The 19,303-nt window shown below is 36.5% G+C and overlaps 1 protein-coding gene across 1 annotated transcript; it reads right to left on the reverse strand.

Moving 5' to 3' along the window:
• Window positions 1–5,815: 5,815 nt before the first annotated feature.
• On the reverse strand, window positions 5,816–18,635 carry LOC145983544 (glutamate-gated chloride channel alpha-like; the record flags this gene model as incomplete). Its single annotated transcript, XM_083116621.1, has 5 exons — window positions 5,816–6,014; window positions 11,959–12,160; window positions 14,907–15,047; window positions 16,430–16,512; window positions 18,406–18,635. Coding segments are annotated over 5 exons (855 nt in total), but the record flags the coding sequence as incomplete, so codon positions are not given.
• Window positions 18,636–19,303: the final 668 nt, after the last annotated feature.

Below are 19,303 nucleotides of genomic sequence, written 5' to 3' on the forward strand. Positions count from 1 at the left end.
CAATACGTTGTTCTCAAGAAGATTGGTTCTTCTGATAAATATATACTTGTGACCAATTTGATTTATATCGCGATTTAAATCACTTTAAGGAAATAGTATATAGAATAATGTACATAAGGATTTTGTAGAAATCAGAATCACTTTTGGTGATAGAACATTAATCTCGTAATAATTTAATTGTGTTTATTAGTCTCTAAGAAAGGAGAAAAGGAAACAATATATATATATATATATATATATATATATATATATATATATATATATATATATATATATATACTGCTGGACAAAAAAAACGGACACTTGCATTTTTTGTGATAACGCATAAATTCTGATTCGAAGGCTAAGTAAATGTTGCAGAAATTATTGGAAATAAGAAATCCTGAATATATTCAACAGAAAGCAAATTAAAATTTATTGTTAATAAGTTAAATTAGAACATAAACGAAAGTTACAGAAAACTACCAAAAAAAATCTTAGCAATATTTTTTTTTTTAATATTGTTAACTGGTACTGGTGGGGTCTAATAGCGGGTGTTACCTCCCCTGCCATCAATTACAGCTTGTAACCGCCGTGGCATACTTCGAATAAGGTTGGCAATCACTTCTTGGTCTAATTGCTCCCATTCTTCTTGAATAGCACGTCTTAGCTCTTCAATTGTTTCTGGAACTATTGCGCGGTTTCTGATATGTCGTTTCAGTTGATCCCAGACGTGCTCTATCGGATTTAGGTCCGGACTTTGTGGTGGCCATTCTAATCGCGTAATCGCAACTTCGTCCAAGTACTCCGTGACAATATTCGCAACGTGAGGACGCACATTGTCATGCATAAAAACAAAGTCCGGGCCTATGAATGGTGCATATGGTACTACATGATCTGCCACACATTCTGTAATATACCTGCAAGCTGCCATTGCCTCATTATCTACAAGAACCAACTCTGTACGTCCTTGTAAAGAGATACCTCCCCAGACCATGACACCACCACCTCCAAAGGGTGTTATTTCAACGAAACAACATTGTGCATAACGCTCATTAGGTCTTCTATACACATGTTCAAGCCCGTCTGATGAACGTAGGTTGAATTCTGACTCATCAGAGAATAAAACCTTTTCCCACTGCTCCACATTCCAACGTAAGTGTTTTGTAGAAAATTCCAGTCTTCGCTTCCGGTGACGTGCTAACAACCTGGGACCTGCAGCCGGCCTCCGAGATGATAAACCACTTTCATTCAGTCTTCTACGAACTGTTCGTGAAGAAACCACAGTTCTATGAACATTTCTCAAATGCTGTGCCACAATATTTGAAGTCGTACGACGGTCTCTTAAGACTATGATACGCATTAAACGATCTTCCCGTGCTGTTGTGCATCGTTTCTGACCAGAACCCGGTCTTCTACCATAGGAACCGGTTGCGTCATACCGTCTGAGACCTTCATGGATAGTACTTCGTGCTATATTTAGCACCCTAGCAATATAGTGTACACTACGACCATCATCGCGAAGAGCTACTGCTTTTACACTACCTCTTCACGTAGTGAAGCTAGCAGCAAACTTACAATACACTTGCAAGAAAAATACCAGCAATGACAATGTCAATAATATCTGTTACTATGGTTACTATGAACCAAAATTCATGCCTCTCTAGACATTAAACAAAATAACATCAACAGGAATTGAAAATCAATAAATTAAAACAAAATTGCATGATATTAATTTTGAGCCTACTAAGTGTTCCAAATAAGTAAATACGAGTAAATAAATAAATAAATAGATAAATAATAAACGGAAAACTGTGGAAAATGTTCAATAATGAATGTTCAATTGTTCAATACTTAACTGAGAGCGTAATTCATAAGTAATTGCAATTCAGATGTCAAATATTAAGGTGTCCGGTTTTTTTTGTCCAGCATATATATATATATATATATATATATATATATATATATATATATATATATATATATATATATATATATATATATATATATATATATATATATATATATACATGTACTGATGTGGTGAAGCTCATACGAAATGAAATTTAATGTGTAAACTTTCAACCCACTTAAGATTCTCTTGATTGAAAATTCAATAATTATTATAGGCAAAAACAGCAAGAAAAAAGTTGTGTAGATTAATTTACAAAATAGTAATCATGTTAAAAAGCAAATAGTGTTATTATCATTAAACTGTAAAATTTACATGGTAGCTGATATTTTGCAAACCATCATTAAATAAATTGCCAAAATTCAACTACAAAGACTAAAAAATATTTTAAATTTCAATCCGGATTGGTTTATTTTCATTGGAAGAAAAGTTACTGAAATTATTATAATTTTAATTACACACTCAACAAACATTCCCATAGTGCGTTCATACGTACAGTATCAGAAATAAATAAATGTATATTTACATTTATGTTTTAATTTGCTCTAATCAAACTGTTCAGATATTTTACAGGGCCGTTTTCCAGAACAAAAACCTTTCTATGAAATGAAAACATGTATCTGTGTGTGTGGTGCCAAACACCATACAAGCAAAATTAAGAGTTTTTTTAAATAAAAAAAATCGATTTAAATTAAAAATCCAATTAAATAAAAGAACATCAAAAATGATACTTTTACAAAAAAAATCATGATTTGTATCCGCCCTGCTTGTGACACTCCTCAACTTCAGCGTAGGCCTAACATCAAAGATTGATCAGAGGGATCAGAAACACTATGTTAGTTATGCCGAAATTATAAACATTAATACCATTTGACAAAAAGAGATCATACTTTATTTATTGTTTATGATGTATCATTTATGCGATCCTTACTTTAATAAATAGTAATAACACTCTAATAATAACAATGATGTTATAATTAAGCCTAAACAATTTTCCAGGAAGGTGTAAACTGACTTTTCTCGGATGTTTTGCTTTTGGTCAAAATGATATGGTCATCTTATGCTTAAAGTAAACAACGTTTCTCACAGTGGCATCAATAGAGTTCGGTTATTGTCATAATATCGCCATGTGACAGAGTTACATTATTGAATGAGTTTCTACCAGCCTGTGTCGTGGAGTGGTTAGTTTAGCATGCCACGAAGAAATGGGTTGCAAGTTCGAATTCCGGTTAAAGCATGGATGTTTCAAATAAGTGACATAAAATAACCAGACTACAAATATGAGCATCTTCTCGTTCCCACTAGTAAAGCCAATATACCACTAATAGTAAACCGAGACGTTCATTTAAGAACAACACCAAACTAATCAAAATTAGTTGAACTGAGAAGGAGACAGACATGCTATCATCGAGACGAGAGTTAGTTCTGTAGTCGCTTTGATCCGTTTTTTCGGTAATTTAGATGATACCATAAATGCATGTTCATGTACAGTTGCAGACACTGCTGGGTTGTAACGAACACATTGAAGGTAAATGTAGTTATTACAACCCAGAAGTGTCCATGACTGTACCTGTGTAATATAAAATGTATGTAAAAATTTCGAAAACAACACAAAATTTATAGAAATTAATTTACTAAAATTACACATTTTTTAAAAAGATTATGAATTTATCTAGAAATTTTATTCGAAATATTTTTCTTGTTTCAGAAATTATGAACCATAGTTCTAAAATACATTATTCAAGTTCCTTCTCCCCTCCGTTTTATGGAAATACTTTTCCAATACCCTGGTTGTTCTGCATTTGGAGCTTAGGAGCGAGTCACTACTGTATTTTGCCGCCAATCAACAAGCGAGCCGCTGACGTCATCTCAATCCAACACCTATCGCTAACCCTCTTGCTCAAGCTCTACACTTTTGGTAGGTTCGCCAGCTAGACTCTTGCGGTCAGCCGGAGATGTTCCGAAAATAATCGGACTATACTTGGTACGGAAAACATTCCTAGAAGGGGAATTTTAGCTAGTAATATGAATAAGGTCCTACGATGCCTTCTTTCGGGGATGTTGTAGCGAAAGTAGTATATAGTTCTTGTTTGTTTCTTTATAGTGGTTGTTGATGGAAAAAATGGAATGGAGGAGGAGACTGAGAGAGAATTCACCTCTTATTATTCTCCATAAATTGAGTATTTCCATATTATTGTCCATAATGGGTTACATTCGGCCTTTATTTAGTGATGTATGGTTTATTCTACTATTACATATTCAACACGAAAACCTACACACTGGCAACACTGTGGGTGAGAATGAGGGAAGTGAGATTGCTGTTACCTTGTCCTGCTCTCTTCAAGAGATAGTACCTAACCTAACCTATTAGGTTACATTAGGTTAACTTGTCTGAATCTACTGGTTCTTTAACAGGTTAGATATTATCTTCACTCAATAAGTATTATCATAATCATTATTATCTATTCATCTTATTACTAATAGGCTACTAGAGATTACTAGTGTATAAAATTATTGTATACCTGTATAGCTAATAAATCTTATCAGTTCTTACAGAGTTGAATTACTTTGTTTGAAATATAGATTACATTTTATTACTAAACTTCGCCTCTATTATTTATTATAATTAGTTTATCTTTTATTGATAACTCTAAATGGACTGGAATAAATAGAGTGAAATTGCGAACAGCACCATGTTTCCACAGGTCAACACTCCCTGTCACAAGGCCTGTCTAAACTATGCATAGTGTACTTCTTACGCTATAAAGTAATTGATCATCCACCTTATACTCCTGATCTAGTTACATGTGACATATTCGAATTGTTAGGACTTGCTAACGCTGTGAGCATCAGGTGTCAGATTTCAAGAGAAAGATATGTCATTTTTTCATTGGTTGAATGTGTTTAAAATCGTTGTAGAATGTGAAATGATCCACGAGTGTAACATATTTAATGAACTGGTGTAGCTAATTATCAATCTTGCACTTGTTAGGGTGGAAACTTATCAAATACCCCTCGTATATCCCATTTTTTCGTAATAAAAGTAGACCTGTCACCAAAGACTATATATACATGCGACCACGGTTAATTTTCAAGCAAGAAAAAAACTTGAGGACCTTTGGAGGTAACCGTAGGTAGTAGGAACTATTAATACACATGTAGAAAAGTACCTCTTAGATACTAGTATAGCGTGTCCAGGTAGGTATTTCGTAACAGGGGAGGGGTGAGATAAGGTTTTACAAGGCGATTTCTATATTCTACCACTTCAACGAACCATATTTTGCGGACTAACGAAGCTATGGCGTCTGGATCTACGGCCAGTATAATCTTCGTAGGACTGTGTGTATTGTCCTGTGTTTTGTCCTTGTTTGTGCTGAGTGTCGCTTTACAGCCTCAGCTTTTAACCCAAGTAAGGATATTTCAGTTTTCAGACATGCTTTTATTTTAGTGATTGTAAGAGGCTGGCTGCACCCCGCATAATATGATGGGTTCAAAATAGCCAAAGTGTTGACGAACCCAAAATTTAAAATTTAAATTTAAATTAAATTCAAATTCTATATTCTACATTTAGAGAATCTGAGCCTTTCTTTATTGCAAGGATTAATTGTTGTATTAATTTGTTTGTCGTTGGATAATTTCATATGTAGGCTATATCGGTGAAATGAAGAATGGAATTAAAATATTTTAGGTTGGAATACATCCCATTCTAGATGACGCCTCTGCTGTGTATGCCACTTTCTAGATGCTATAAGATGAACTCAAGTATTCTAGAAATTCAACCCTGGGCATTTGGGTTCAAATGAGACAAACTTCTGTTCAAGTGAGTAGGTGTTGAACCAAAGCGCGCGCTTTCGCTGCTTCTGATTGGCTGTCGGTTGCGGAATTAATGTCTAAAAGCAAAACCCTGAGTAAATTAACATTTACTTGAGATTCTCGTTTCTCCTTGGCCGTGTTGTTCTCCAGTTGGGTAATTCCACTCTCTTGTATCACCAAGGGGCGGCTTCTAAATCTCACTCCTAGAAGAACAATTGCGTACTCCAGAAGAGCCAGGACAACAGAAGTCATACAGGCAATCATCCACACTTCCACAGGCTTCATCTCGAATGAAGGTTGAAGTTTCTGTCTGTTGGAAAGAGAAAATGCAAGAGAAATTGAACTAGTGAACAATTAATCAACTACAGTATTGATGGGTCTCGTAAATATAGTAAAAGAAAGAATACGAAATGGTCTTAGATGTTACGGCGTCCATCTTGAGAACATAGTGATGGAATTATACTTTTTCCAATGTTCTTTCTTTAAATTTCAAATTACCTTATTTATGTACATACATGCCGATATCTAGAAAATCTTGACCCTTTTGGTTAGTTAGCTTAATGAAAATAACTATTTCTGACAAAAGATGACTTAGGAGCTTTTATACGAAAAAAATTACTCAAAATCGATACACATTCAAGCTTTGTTTACATCTTTAATGAAACACTAAAAGTGCTGACCAAGGCAGTGTGCTATTTTACAATAAATCCTGCATTTTTAGTGTTTTATTTTTCAAAGGCGAGCTTCATTTGTATGTATATACGAGGGTCGTATCAAAGAAAGTGATTACTCAAAAATTTGTCCACTGTCGATGGCTTTTCTCCCTCTTCTACACGTGACATGTCGTAGTTCCACAGATTGACGTGTGGCGGCACTACATCGCTTACTGTAGCTTTAGTAACTAGTGTGCTCTAAAGCAACGTTCTCACGAAAAGAACAAATTGCGTTAATTTAGAATTAAAATTCGATTAAAACTAAAGTAGATTATGATTAAAATTAGTTAAAACTCAAGTTGCACATGACAGAAATGATGTTAAGTATCACAGAGAACTTCTGCATGTTTGTGGGTATAAGGTACTTCTATATCCAACAGTGGTTCAGTGGTTCGCGCCAAGACCGACAAAGTTCCGACAAGCACCCAACAACATTAAGATTGTAAAGGAGTACAAGGTCTTTCCTTTGGGAGTGCCGAAGGGAGTTATCGTGGACAGTGAGTATTACAGTAACTTTGTAGAGAATCACCTTCGTCTAGGTATTCATCGGAAACGAGCAACACTTCTTCCGAGATATTGTTGGAAATAATAGAATGTCTCACGGAGATCTTTTATATGTACAGTTTATTTACAAATACCTCCTCTTCTCCGTATATACATCTGTCACTTACAGATCCAGTAACAACTGATCCCGGTTGCCTTTTTCCCCAAAACAGAGAAATGCACTTAACAGGACTTCCAGAGACTAGGAGCGCACTATTTATCATAGCGCTAACCCGCCCACACAGTTTATGACGCAGAAGCCCCTACATACGGCGCTCACTCTCTGTGTATCTCTGTGCATCCATCTGGCTCAGTATAAAACTGTCTCAATCTATCGGGCCTTGTATCGGAGTATCTTAGAAAGCCGACAACTGTCTGAATATCCGAGAGCTGAGAGATCATAACAAGTCGGAACCCGATACATATACCTCTGACAAACGGCCTGCCCCCAACCACCGGGGCAAGGCCTTATTGTTGCCTTTCAAATGGAAAGCAAACAGTAATTTGGATCTTTTCATCTTCATGTATTCCATCATGGTTAGGCCGTCCTTAGGATATGCTTATCAAATATAGCATCCGTTAAATTTCAAAAGTGATACATCGCTAATTGAAAATGTTCAACGCACGTTTGGTAGATTTATGTATAATAATTTTAAAATGTATCATGTCTACTATGAATACAGTAATCTAAGTAAAAATATAAATTATGTAACCTTGAAGGTAGAAGAAATATATTCTGTTATCAGTTTATAGAAAATATCATAGCAGCTGTAATTGATAGTAAAACAAATCTGGAAAAATTATTTGTGAAAGTGCCTAATTATAACACCAGAAGACATCATAATGTAATTGCAACTACAGTATTGAAATCCAACACTTGGATGAACAAATCGGTATCAGTAGTAGCTACAGGTGAATGTCCCAATCTATGAAAATGATATTGATAAAATGTAAGCTATTTGAAGAACAATTGTGTTTTAACTTGTATATATCTTCTTTTTAATTTCTGATGTATATATTGAATGTATATTATTGTAACACTCTTTCATGTCTTTTAAACTTATTCTGTAAAATAGTTTTATGCATATATGTTAAACACACAGTGTTGTATAAAGGTTAAGCTGTTACTGTCACTTAAATAAATACATTTCAATTCAATGCAAACAGGAAAGCCGTTGAGGGAAAATAACCGTTGGCTTCCCCGGCTACCGAGCAAAAAGCAACCTTGGGAAGAGCATTTACAAACATTTACAAACAACAAAACTTTTATACATATATATTTCCATTTTCCAGCTGTGTGCGTAAAACCCACGCAGCAATATCCGCTTCAAGGTTTGATTGATTGATTAAATTGTTGCTTTAAGTCCACTTTATGCACAGAAAGGCTAATCGGGAATGACCCAACAGTTCAAGGCGACGACGTTTACCACTACGGCGTCGGGGAGGCCCACAGTCCAAGGTGCCTTATTGCAAACTCAGCAGAGGAACTGCTTGAACGGTGGTATTAGGAAGTGCTAGAGAACCCTCCTATAGTCCATACATGGTTCGTCTGACTTGTTTAGGAAGCTACAAGATTCTCTACGAGGACTTCGTTTCAAGACCATCCGTGACATAGTGCAGGTCGCCTTAGGTCGGTCCCTCAGTGCGCTGAGGCCGTGAGAAAATTACCAGAAATTTGGCAATGTGCTACACTGGACCACATAATATTACAGAGGAATGCAGTAACTTTGTTCTCCACAACTGTTACGAACATGTAACAACAATTTGGAAATGAACCTCGTATTAAAAACATCATGCACAATAGTACAGAATCCATCATCTTGGTTTGCCTATAGTGCACCTAACAGAAGTAAAGTAAAGTGCTCCCCTGTGCTTTGAACCACTCCATTAAGGCGTAGGGGGTGTGGAGTTACGGCCTCAGACTTTCTTGATCACGGCCGAAGGTGGGGTTTATGTGATCAGCACCACGCCCCTGGTTTCATTTACCCCACAGAGTTTCCTCCAGGTACCCTCTTTATACGATGCTGGGTGGGCGCCTGAGCCGCTTGAACAGGTGAAAAAGGTCCAATAATGAACTAAAATACTTATAACTATTTCTTGTATGTTTATTCCTAGTCCTGTCTTATGTGGAATACCATTTTTAGCTGGATTTTATTCTAAGGATTTAATTTTGGAAGTATTAATTACATTTTTTTAAATTTGGTAGTTTTTCTTTGTGGATTTCTACTGGGATGACCATGTTAAATTATTATGTGATCGGGAGAGACCCGGCACCGTACACCTAACGGCAAAAGTAATACTAGACGAATTTCCCATCTCCATATTCATCGTCTATTTTACATAATGTGATGACCATGCATCGAAATACAAATGCCAATAATAACCAGAGGGCAATGTCTACTTAGCATTAACAGAGTTCCATTCCTTAAAGCAACACAGGGCGTAGAATGAAAACTAATAAAAATAGCAATGGAAAATTTGCCTTACACCAAATGTACATGATCCAATTGATCCTAATATCAACATAGTTACAGAAAATAAAGATACGGTATATTTCTCAAGGCTGTTTACACAAATATCAACTTATTATATTAGCCAAAGCCGAAGCATATTGATCTCCTTCTAGACTGCACGTCAAATCTCTTGCATATAGCGATAGCCAATAGCAGCGCACTGCAGCGGTGTCATGTCGAAATCTCACACGGTTGAGCGAAACCCCTTGTCACAGAGAGCACAGAACTAGGCAACACCGCACGTCTGTGATTCGCTGGTGCTGTTCAGCCGTTCAAGACCATATGCAGGAAATTTGACGCGCACTCTAGATAGCAGTCCTCCGTTACTATAATATTTCAATAATATAATTTCTGTGACTATTTACTAATGTGTTATGAAGAGTGATAATTGTATCACACACAATGACAATTTGTTAATTTCATTATTGCATAACGAAAACTTGTAACTTATCGTTGGTATTATGTCTGCTTTCACAAAAACGTTAATCATGAATCCTGCTACCAGTGGCGTTCGTATAAATTTGCTGATGGGGTCGAGGGCATAGCTTCGTTTTTAGCAGACAATCCTATATGTTGTCATCTTTCTCTGCATTCGACATTATATTTGAATGTTAGCTTGGTAAAACTGTAAGGAACTGTCCGTGCTTGCTGTTACAATTTGATATCCATGTATTGTGTGCACCCAACAAACATAGCTTTTAAAAATAATTTTCATGGTGTACCACAGAAATGGATGTATTCATGTTAATAAAAATTTAAATTTACGAAAAATTCTGTTTTGCGCATTTTGGTGGAAAGTACCGTATCATGATATTTAAACAGAACACACTAAAAATATACTAATATTTTTTCATGTCTCGCGATTATGGCTTTTGTGTCTTCAGATAATGGAGTGAGTTCGTAAAATTCAGTTGCGTTCAGGAGGAGGGAGGGCGTGACTTCCTTTGGTTCTAAATTTCAATGGGAGACGAGATCACATGCAAAATAGTATAAATCTAAATCGCTAACCCTCTTGCTCAAGCTCTACACTTTTGGTAGGCTCGCCAGCTAGACTCTTGCGGTCAGACGGAAATGTTCCGAAAAAAAATCGGACTATACTTGGTACGGGAAACATTCCTAGAAGGGAAATTTTAGCTAGTAATGTGAACAAAATCCTACGATGACTTGTTTCGGGGATGTTGTAGCGAAAGTAGTATATAGTCCTTGTTCTTTTTCTTTATAGTGGTTGTTGATGGAAACAAATGGAATGAAGGAGGAGACTGTGTGAGAATTCACCTCTTATTATTCTGCATAAATTCAGTATTTCCATATTATTGTCCATAATGGGTTACATTCGGCCTTTATTTCGTGATGAATGGTTTATTCTATTGTTAAATATTGAACACGAAAACCTACAAACTGGCAACACTGTGGCTGAGAATGAGGGAAGTGAGATTGCTGTTACCTTGTCCTGCTCTCTTCAAGAGATAGTGCCTAACCTAACCTATTAGGTTACATTAGTTTAACTTGTCTGAATCTACTGGTTCTTTAACAGGTTAGATATTATCTTCACTCAATAAGTATTATCATAATCATTATTATATATTCATCTTATTACTAATAGGCTACTAGAGATTACTAGTGTATAAAATTATTGTATACCTGTAAAGCTAATAAATCTTATTAGTTCTTACAGAGTTGAATTACTTTGTTTGTAATATAGATTACATGCAAAAGAGTATAAATCTAACTGATAAAAATGTAGAGACACACATCCATTTCCTCAAGGTCATCATCCTCCCTTATGGGAATGTTTTCTTAAAAGGTAAAGGTAAAGCTCTTCCCTGTGCATAGCACCACGCCATGAAGGCATATAGGGGGTGTGGGGGTAACGCCCCACACTTTCTTGATCCGCTCGTGAGTGGTGGTGATGTGATCAGCATCACGCCCCTGACCGCCTTTACCTCCCAGGGTTTCCCCCAGGTACCCATGTTATTCGACGCTGGGTGGGCGCCGGGGCCGCTTCCAACGTTAGAAAAGTTCCCGGATTTGAGCCGGCCGGGGATCGAACCCGGGACCTTTAGCATGGTAGTCAGACGCGTTACCGACTTTTTTTCTTTCTTTATAAAAGGAATACCCCTACGCAGTGGTATCCCCCGTCATTCACACTTTTTCAACTTTTACACTTTTCAATTTTTACAGTATTATCAGTTTTTCACGTTTTTGGACAAACACAAATACCCATGCCTTACCCGGGACTCGAACCCGGAACCACTGGCGTTGCAGCGCGCTCTGCTAACCACTCCGCCACGGAGGTCGACACAGCCACCGCGGCCAACGTTTTCTTACGTACTATAATTTTCTTTTTACGTCACTAGTGGGATATGTCTGGTTAAAATAGTTTGCAAGTAATACCAACGAAATCTTCAAGCTTGGCATACTTTTGGTAATAATGCACAATATATCCCTTTTTACCGTACCTACAGTTCTTTTACACCGTGCTTACCTCAGCGAATTGTACATGGTGACAAGTGTAAGTAACGTTGTGATCATGAGCGCAATCCTCCCTGGAACCATTTCTGGTTTTATGATGAAGCTGCACCAGGAGACTATCACCAAGAGGCCACTTGGAAAGTAAGTCATCAGCAAATGGGTTGGAAGTTGACGGTACAGGTACAACGTAAGGTACAGTGTTTTGGGCACCAAATCTGCAAAGGCATGAGTTACCAAATTCATTAATAAATTATGAAAAACTAAATATGCTGACCAAGGAAGTAATTTATTTTATTAAAAACATAAACTAATCGTAACGTTTCAACCTTCTAGCAAGGTCTTCTTCAGACTCTGTATCAAGTACAAAAGTAACAAAATACAAAAACAGGGCATTATATATACACAAACATTACTCCCTCCAGACTATTTAGAAAGTTGTTTGTGTATATATAATGCCCTGTTTTTGTATCTTGTTACTTTTGTATTTGATACAGAGTATGAAGAAGATCTTGCTAGAAGGTTGAAACGTTACGATTAGTTTATGTTTTTAATAAAATAAATTACTGCCTTGGTCAGCATATTTAGTTTTTCATAATCATGGAAACAAGGCTTAATGGTGTTATAATAAATTATGATTTAAGTTTATCGATAATATTATAGAGCTAACAATAGCTTGTAAAACGTCATAGCTCCAATTCGCTTTCTGACCTTGCATGATGTAATGTTAAATCAGAGAATTTTTCTTTAATTAAAGAAATATAACTTCAAAAATGTTCAAAAACTGTCTTGTGAGGTCCTTCCCTATGACGTAGTGGCAACGTCATAGCCATGTGATCAAGGGGTTCTGAGTTCGATACCAGGTGGAGGCACATAGTAGTTCGGATCCCACTTTAAACTGCAGGTCCAGTCCCGATTAACTTATCTGTGCATAAAGAGAACTGAAAACAAAACTCACAAAACTAAAGCAGAGAGCTTTAAAAATATAAAAAGTTGTGAAATTGTGCAAATGTATTAAAAGAAAGGCAATATTTAGATGAAAAAACAACATTTCATACTATATATATTGCATTACGATACAAGCGTAATTTAAAAGAAATAACAGTGATGTTTACAAGATCACCAGCCCACCCAATACGTCGGCTCCTGAAAAGAACATTTGAACACAGTTGTGAAAAAAAACGTACCAAATTGAATGCTTCCTTAAACAAAAGAAGAACTAAGAGGAGTGGTTTTGATCCCCGTAATAACAACCAAATTTAACTAGTGTTTAACACTCATTGGAATGGAAAACAGAGAGTGATTTTCATTGCAAGAAAAAATGAAATAAATAACGTTATAATGGGTAAATTTCGCATATCCGGAAAACGGATTTCTTCAAATTTACAGGAGAAATTACTTACCGAATGCAGTTTCTTTATAGTTGTGGAAGTTCGGGGAAGTGTTTTCTCGCATTGTTCATTGAATTTTGCCGGTAAATCATCTATTTTTCGATATAAATGTGTGACAGATGCACGAAAGCTGTTGCATCCATTTCCTTGCAGCCGGATGTTGCCTGTGTGTGAATACGTAATCCCGGTCAATCCCGGTCAGTGTTTCCAAACACGTGTTTTTGTAACTGTAGAAGGTATGTTTCCGCAAATGGGTTGTGGGTCTATGTGTCAATGGTTCGTGGGGCTATGTGACAATGGTTCGTGGGTATATGTGTCAATGGTTTGTGGGGCTATGCGAGAATGGTGTGTGGGGTTACGCATTTTTTTCTAAGCCAATTTTTAACTATTCAAATCTAAATGTGACCCAACTTAACCTAAAATACCGGAAATGGTTCGTGGGGCTATGTATGAATGGTTCGTGGGGCTATGTATGAATGGTTCGTGGGGCTATTCGTCAATGTTTCTTTGGGGGGCTACGTAGGTATATTTTATGTGGAGTGGGGTGGAAACACTGCATGCCGACTACGGTAGTGAAACTGTGACCGCCATTTAGCGTGTTGCCGAAGGGAGAAAGAAACGAACAAAACTTACTTCATACGTCGAAAATATAGATTATTTCCGTGAAATAAGCGAAATGCCGCTTCAGCAATGTTTCTCAATGCAGAATACGTAAGTAGGAATATGGAAAGTGAGATAAATAGCGAGTTTCAGGCGTTTTCCGGATACGGAAAGTTTACCAAATGTGTTTAGTTTGCCTAGATCTGACTAGTTTTTGCAATAAGCAATGTCGTGTACATACCGGGTAACCAGAATTAAAGTTACACAACTCAGAGCCCTCTGTAGCCTGTTTGAGGCATCGTAGAACTCCGAAATTGGGTGAATCTACTATGCAGACTATGGGGAAGAGGGTGGCGATATAAAAAAATAGTTTCATTTTCTGCCACCAGGTTGAAATGTGGCGCTGCAATAATGAATATTAAAAAACATAAGTCAGGTGTACAAATCTTTATTGTTGGTTTCTGCCAGAACACCAGTGTTCAATATGCAGCTGCACTATTACTACCGTTCTGATAAAACACCTTCACCAGCAATGCACGTTCTTTCTTATTTAATGGCATGGTGATCATTCCGAACTAGAGTCCCTGGATGTATGACTTGAAGTCATATACGAGTACACGCGACCGACATTTTGTAGGTGAAAATCCTTGGTTGGCGCTTCAAATAACGTTGGTTCTTATGGAACGCAGAGCATCACGAAACTTTATTTTCTTAAATTGTCTTGAATGTTATGACAGTTGTATCATGTGGATAATTTTGTACTAGAGTGTATAGAGGTAGGAACGTGGCTGTGACGTGGTGAACGACCTCAGAGTTCCTCATGCCTCGCGGCTCGAGGTCCCATCCCGATTGGCCTTACTGTGCAAATAGTTGGACTTAAATCACCAAATTATTCATCAAATTCAAATAATTAGAGGATGAGAAATCTCGAAATCGGTCACAAAAATCAAAATAACCTTCATTATCTACTTACCCGTTTTGAGGATGGGTTCTCCTGTTTGAAACTTGAATTTAAACATGGGTAGCTTCATATCGTGTGTGCCCCAATCATCATCCTTCATCTTAAACGGCGTCACAGAATACCACGATAAATTGAGATACTTCTTAGCCACAGCTACAGTAAAGGAAATAAGCGGTGATGGGTTAAATATAATAATTATCCTAAATAGATGCTATAAATCTGTATTGTGTACGCTCACAAGAAATAAGGCTCCGATCTACATTGAGCGATTCCGGAGTTCATCCAGCTAGTTATAGGCGGCCATAGCGTGGTGCTGATCACTAGGGAACGGAACTTTAGGTAAATAAATATTTTTTCTGCGATAAGATAGAGACCCTCGTTTTTGCCAAAATTCTGATCATAGCAGCAAATTTTATTTTACATAAAACACATATTTTCCAGTTTTCCGTATGTAAATACATATTTTGCGAATTTTCATTTTAAATACATAAAATCGCGCATTTACTTCAGCTACCTCGAAATCCTCGAAGGAAAAATTTTTATTCTCCGCACCTCTTTCATATCGATAGTGTTAGGTTTGTTTTGGCTTTGAACACGCTCGCTGGCAGACTTCTGGCGCCTCGCCTACGATCCTATTGCGGGAAAATATTACCCCCACTGTTTCTAACCCTCAAGTGCTAATGTCTAAATGTACAGAATTTTTTTGGAAAAATCAAGTTTTTTCAAACTTTGTGCCAAATTGCACGTCTTTTGGAAGGTGAAGTAGAGGAAGAGGAAGCTTTGGAAAACTTCAGCGTTAGTGGCATTTCGTGCTTCAAATATGCAAATATGTTTCTTGTGACGTGGAGCGATCTTTCTCGGAATATAAGATGCTTTTTAGAGATAATCGTCACAGATTTACAAAGGAGAATTTGGAAAAAATTATGGTGATCCACTGCAACTCTTCCAAGAAATAGCTCACTAAGAGGTAAGCATTTAGAAACTGATTTTAGGTGTTTAAAATGCATGTAATATTTTGTTTTTGTTACCAAATGTTGTTTTTTTAATTTTTGTCACATATTTTCCTGTTTTTATCACATATTTTAAACATTTATGACACAGAAAATAAATATTTCTGAGTATTTTAGCACATGAAGTTCCGTTCCCTACTGATCACATCACCTCCGCAAATGTCAGAGACTGTGAACGTGTGGGGTCCTACATTCACATCTCCACCATATGTTTTCGTGACACGTTGCAATGTGCAAGCTACACCTTTAACACACGCACAGCAAATACACTAAAATAAATTGAGGGAGTGCGTGTGTGTGTATGTGTGTATGTGCGTTGTATTGAATACGAAGTAGCAGCATACATGAAGTTAAGAACAAGGAAATGTTAGTACATAAAAATAAAACTGAAAGTAACATTAAATTGGAGTAACATTACTTAATCACTCACTACAAACTTTTCTCAGGCAAACTTTACTAACTTTTAGTTAACTAAAGTATTCTTAGGATAATATATTATTTGCGAAAAGTAAAACGTCAACTTACTTGCCACTATGTCCCATTTGCACTTCTGCACATCCATAGGGTATGAATCAAAATACATCCCGCAGCTTAGATCACGAGAACAGCTGAAACGTATGATTTTGATTGGATTAGTAGGTTGATAACTTACAGTATATGTACGTATATATAAGTATATGTACGTATATATAAGTTCGATACATGTGTTCTCTCAATACAGAAAGTTAAGGAAGATATTAGGATCCTGTAGTAGGGATGGACATTTTAAAAGAAAATCGATTTTCGAAAATGAATTTTTTTGGAAAAGTTTCGTTTTTCTCGTTTTTCGTTTCTGGTCATTTTGTTTAAGAGAAGTTTCTATTTCCATTTATTTTTATTATGTCTTGCGACTTTCTATTTATCTATAAAAAATTACACAGTTATTTGCCTCCATAAAACCTGATTTAGGAAGCAGTATTTAAAGTTCATTTGGACAACTCATACAATTATCATAACATGAAGAATTGTAGTATAGATATTGCGAAACTAAGATTGTAAACGTTATAATTCTCAAGAATGTCAGCTGCTAATGAATACTTATATTCGTGTTCAAATCTTCTAATGCATGCTTCAATAGCAAACCTAGTAGGCTCAGAGTCTATGCTTATTATCTTTACTTCATTTGTGGACCATCTGTTGGTGTAAGTAAGAAGCTAATCATTCAGTGAGGATGCTAACAGGGTTGCGCAATGAGCTACGCGCAAACTTTCTGCGCATGGGCGTTCATGTTTTCTGTTACTGCGCAGTGGCGAAATCTACCACGACTAGCATTTTATAGTTTTATGGTTAGCACAGTGTGCTACGACGCCGGTTCGAATTCCGTCTAGGGCTTGGGTGATCTTTGTGAGTGTCTCTGCATCAATTTTATCATACCAGCACTCATGCTCATGAGCCAAAAGTGGGAGATAACGTAACGAAATATATCAATCAAATTGGAGAATACATGGAGGAACTTTAGCGTGCCAAATGATGTTGTTTGGTCATAAACCGCCTTTAAAAGTACTGATGATGTAGCAAATTATATAATAAAGTACAAATTTCAAAGAAAATAAAGTATTGGCCTCCCTTAAAGGTTATGGTTTGAGAAAAAGATCAAAAGTTATGCCTTTAAAATAAAAACGGCAACGTACCAGTAGCATTTCAGACATATTTATTTCCCGTATTTATTCCTAACCAATCAAATATATATGTAATTCTAAAATTATCATGATTTTAAGTTATTGAAGTACTAGTACCGAATAAGCCCTGGATCCAACTTATAAACTGATAATTCAAACTTTCGTGGAGTTGCGAATACATCTTAACCTGGCTTACGAGAAACTTACTTACCTGAAAGGGGGAGGGGGCTCACAAGCCCAAACTTTTTATTATCACTAAAATTCAAGAAATTGTTTTCTAATTGATTCACTGCTTCATTTGTTGATTATATATGTACAGTTATTAATTATAATAATTACATAAATTACCATCATTAATAAAAATAACCAATTATCACATGAGTGTCACACCCATATTTTACTATTCACTAGACCTCACAAAAACCATAATAATTCTCATTGGTGCTCTTTGTTTATTGAGGTAAATATATTAATTACAATAATTACCACCATGTTCAACCAATTGTATACTTTAACTGGCATAAGTGTCTCAAATTACATGCATTCAAAAATGGCGCATGATTCGCACCAAGTGCATTTTGCCTCCTATTTACATTACATTAACGTTTTTATCAACAAAAGTAATGCATAAATATTGGAAACACTCTAGTGAACAACGTATATTATTTTCAATCTTTTATATAAAATATCAGTTGAAATATAGGAAAAATAGATGTGGTGGGCTTGACCGACCCCCCTCGGGTACGCTAGGTATAAAATATATAGAGAGACAGAGTTTAGCATTGAATTTGAACATGGTGTTCAACCTTCTGGTTTATAGTAATACAAATATGTTCTATTTACCTTATTTCATAACGCAGAATCGGAGGTTTATTATCTTGAGGTATTACATAAGCTGTTGCTAGGCTACACCTATCACTGGTAAGTTCTGTAGACGATGATGGGTAAATATGTACCTTTGGAAGCCATATTTTGTCCATAAAGCTCTTTGCAATGTAAGTGCTTTCCTTTAGTGTTGTGGTCAGACGATGGTCGTCCCAATAGAATTTAATGCAAGAATCCAACGTTATTTCCTAAAAGTACAATGAATCCATTAATTAGTCAATTCTATGTTGGCGTATTGGTAACGCTGTCGCATGGTAATGAAGGGGTCGCGAGTTTGATTCAAATTGAAACTGTTGAACAATCCCCGGTTATAGGTCATTTCTACTCTTACGGCGAGCGCTCTACATGCTCCAGACCCCCCAAGAACGCACATTCCGATGTTATCTGGCTAGAGTTTTTCACAGATTGATTGATTGATTGATTGATTTTGATTTGTTTTATTTCACTTCGCGGTTTGTGCCTCTTGGCTAATTTGTCACAACGCGATGTGCCAAATACTCAGCCACGGAGTTCTTCAGAGAGATTGGGCTGCTATTTCTCCGGAGACGTTTCAACAACAAATTGAAATTCTCCCCGGCAGACCTAGGGCTGTACTGTGAACCCACTACGCATTAATGACAGTTACTGGAACCTGTAGCATGAGATACATCTGATAGTAGTTTTGACTAGGTTTCCAGATACTTTTGATCATGTAGTGTATGTATGCTGTCGGTTCAATAACAGTATTTCACTTCTATGCATTCACTTGTTTAGTATCGCACACTTTTTACTATGTCGTTCTATCAACAGCATCACGGAACCTGGTTTCCTGTCTGCGTTTCCCCTGCATCCATCGCCCCTATTTTGAAACTGGACT

The sequence above is a fragment of the Lepisma saccharinum genome, unplaced genomic scaffold (assembly GCF_977018435.1).
Source record: "Lepisma saccharinum unplaced genomic scaffold, izLepSacc3.1 HAP1_SCAFFOLD_1224, whole genome shotgun sequence".
In the NCBI taxonomy this organism is placed as follows: domain Eukaryota; kingdom Metazoa; phylum Arthropoda; class Insecta; order Zygentoma; family Lepismatidae; genus Lepisma; species Lepisma saccharinum.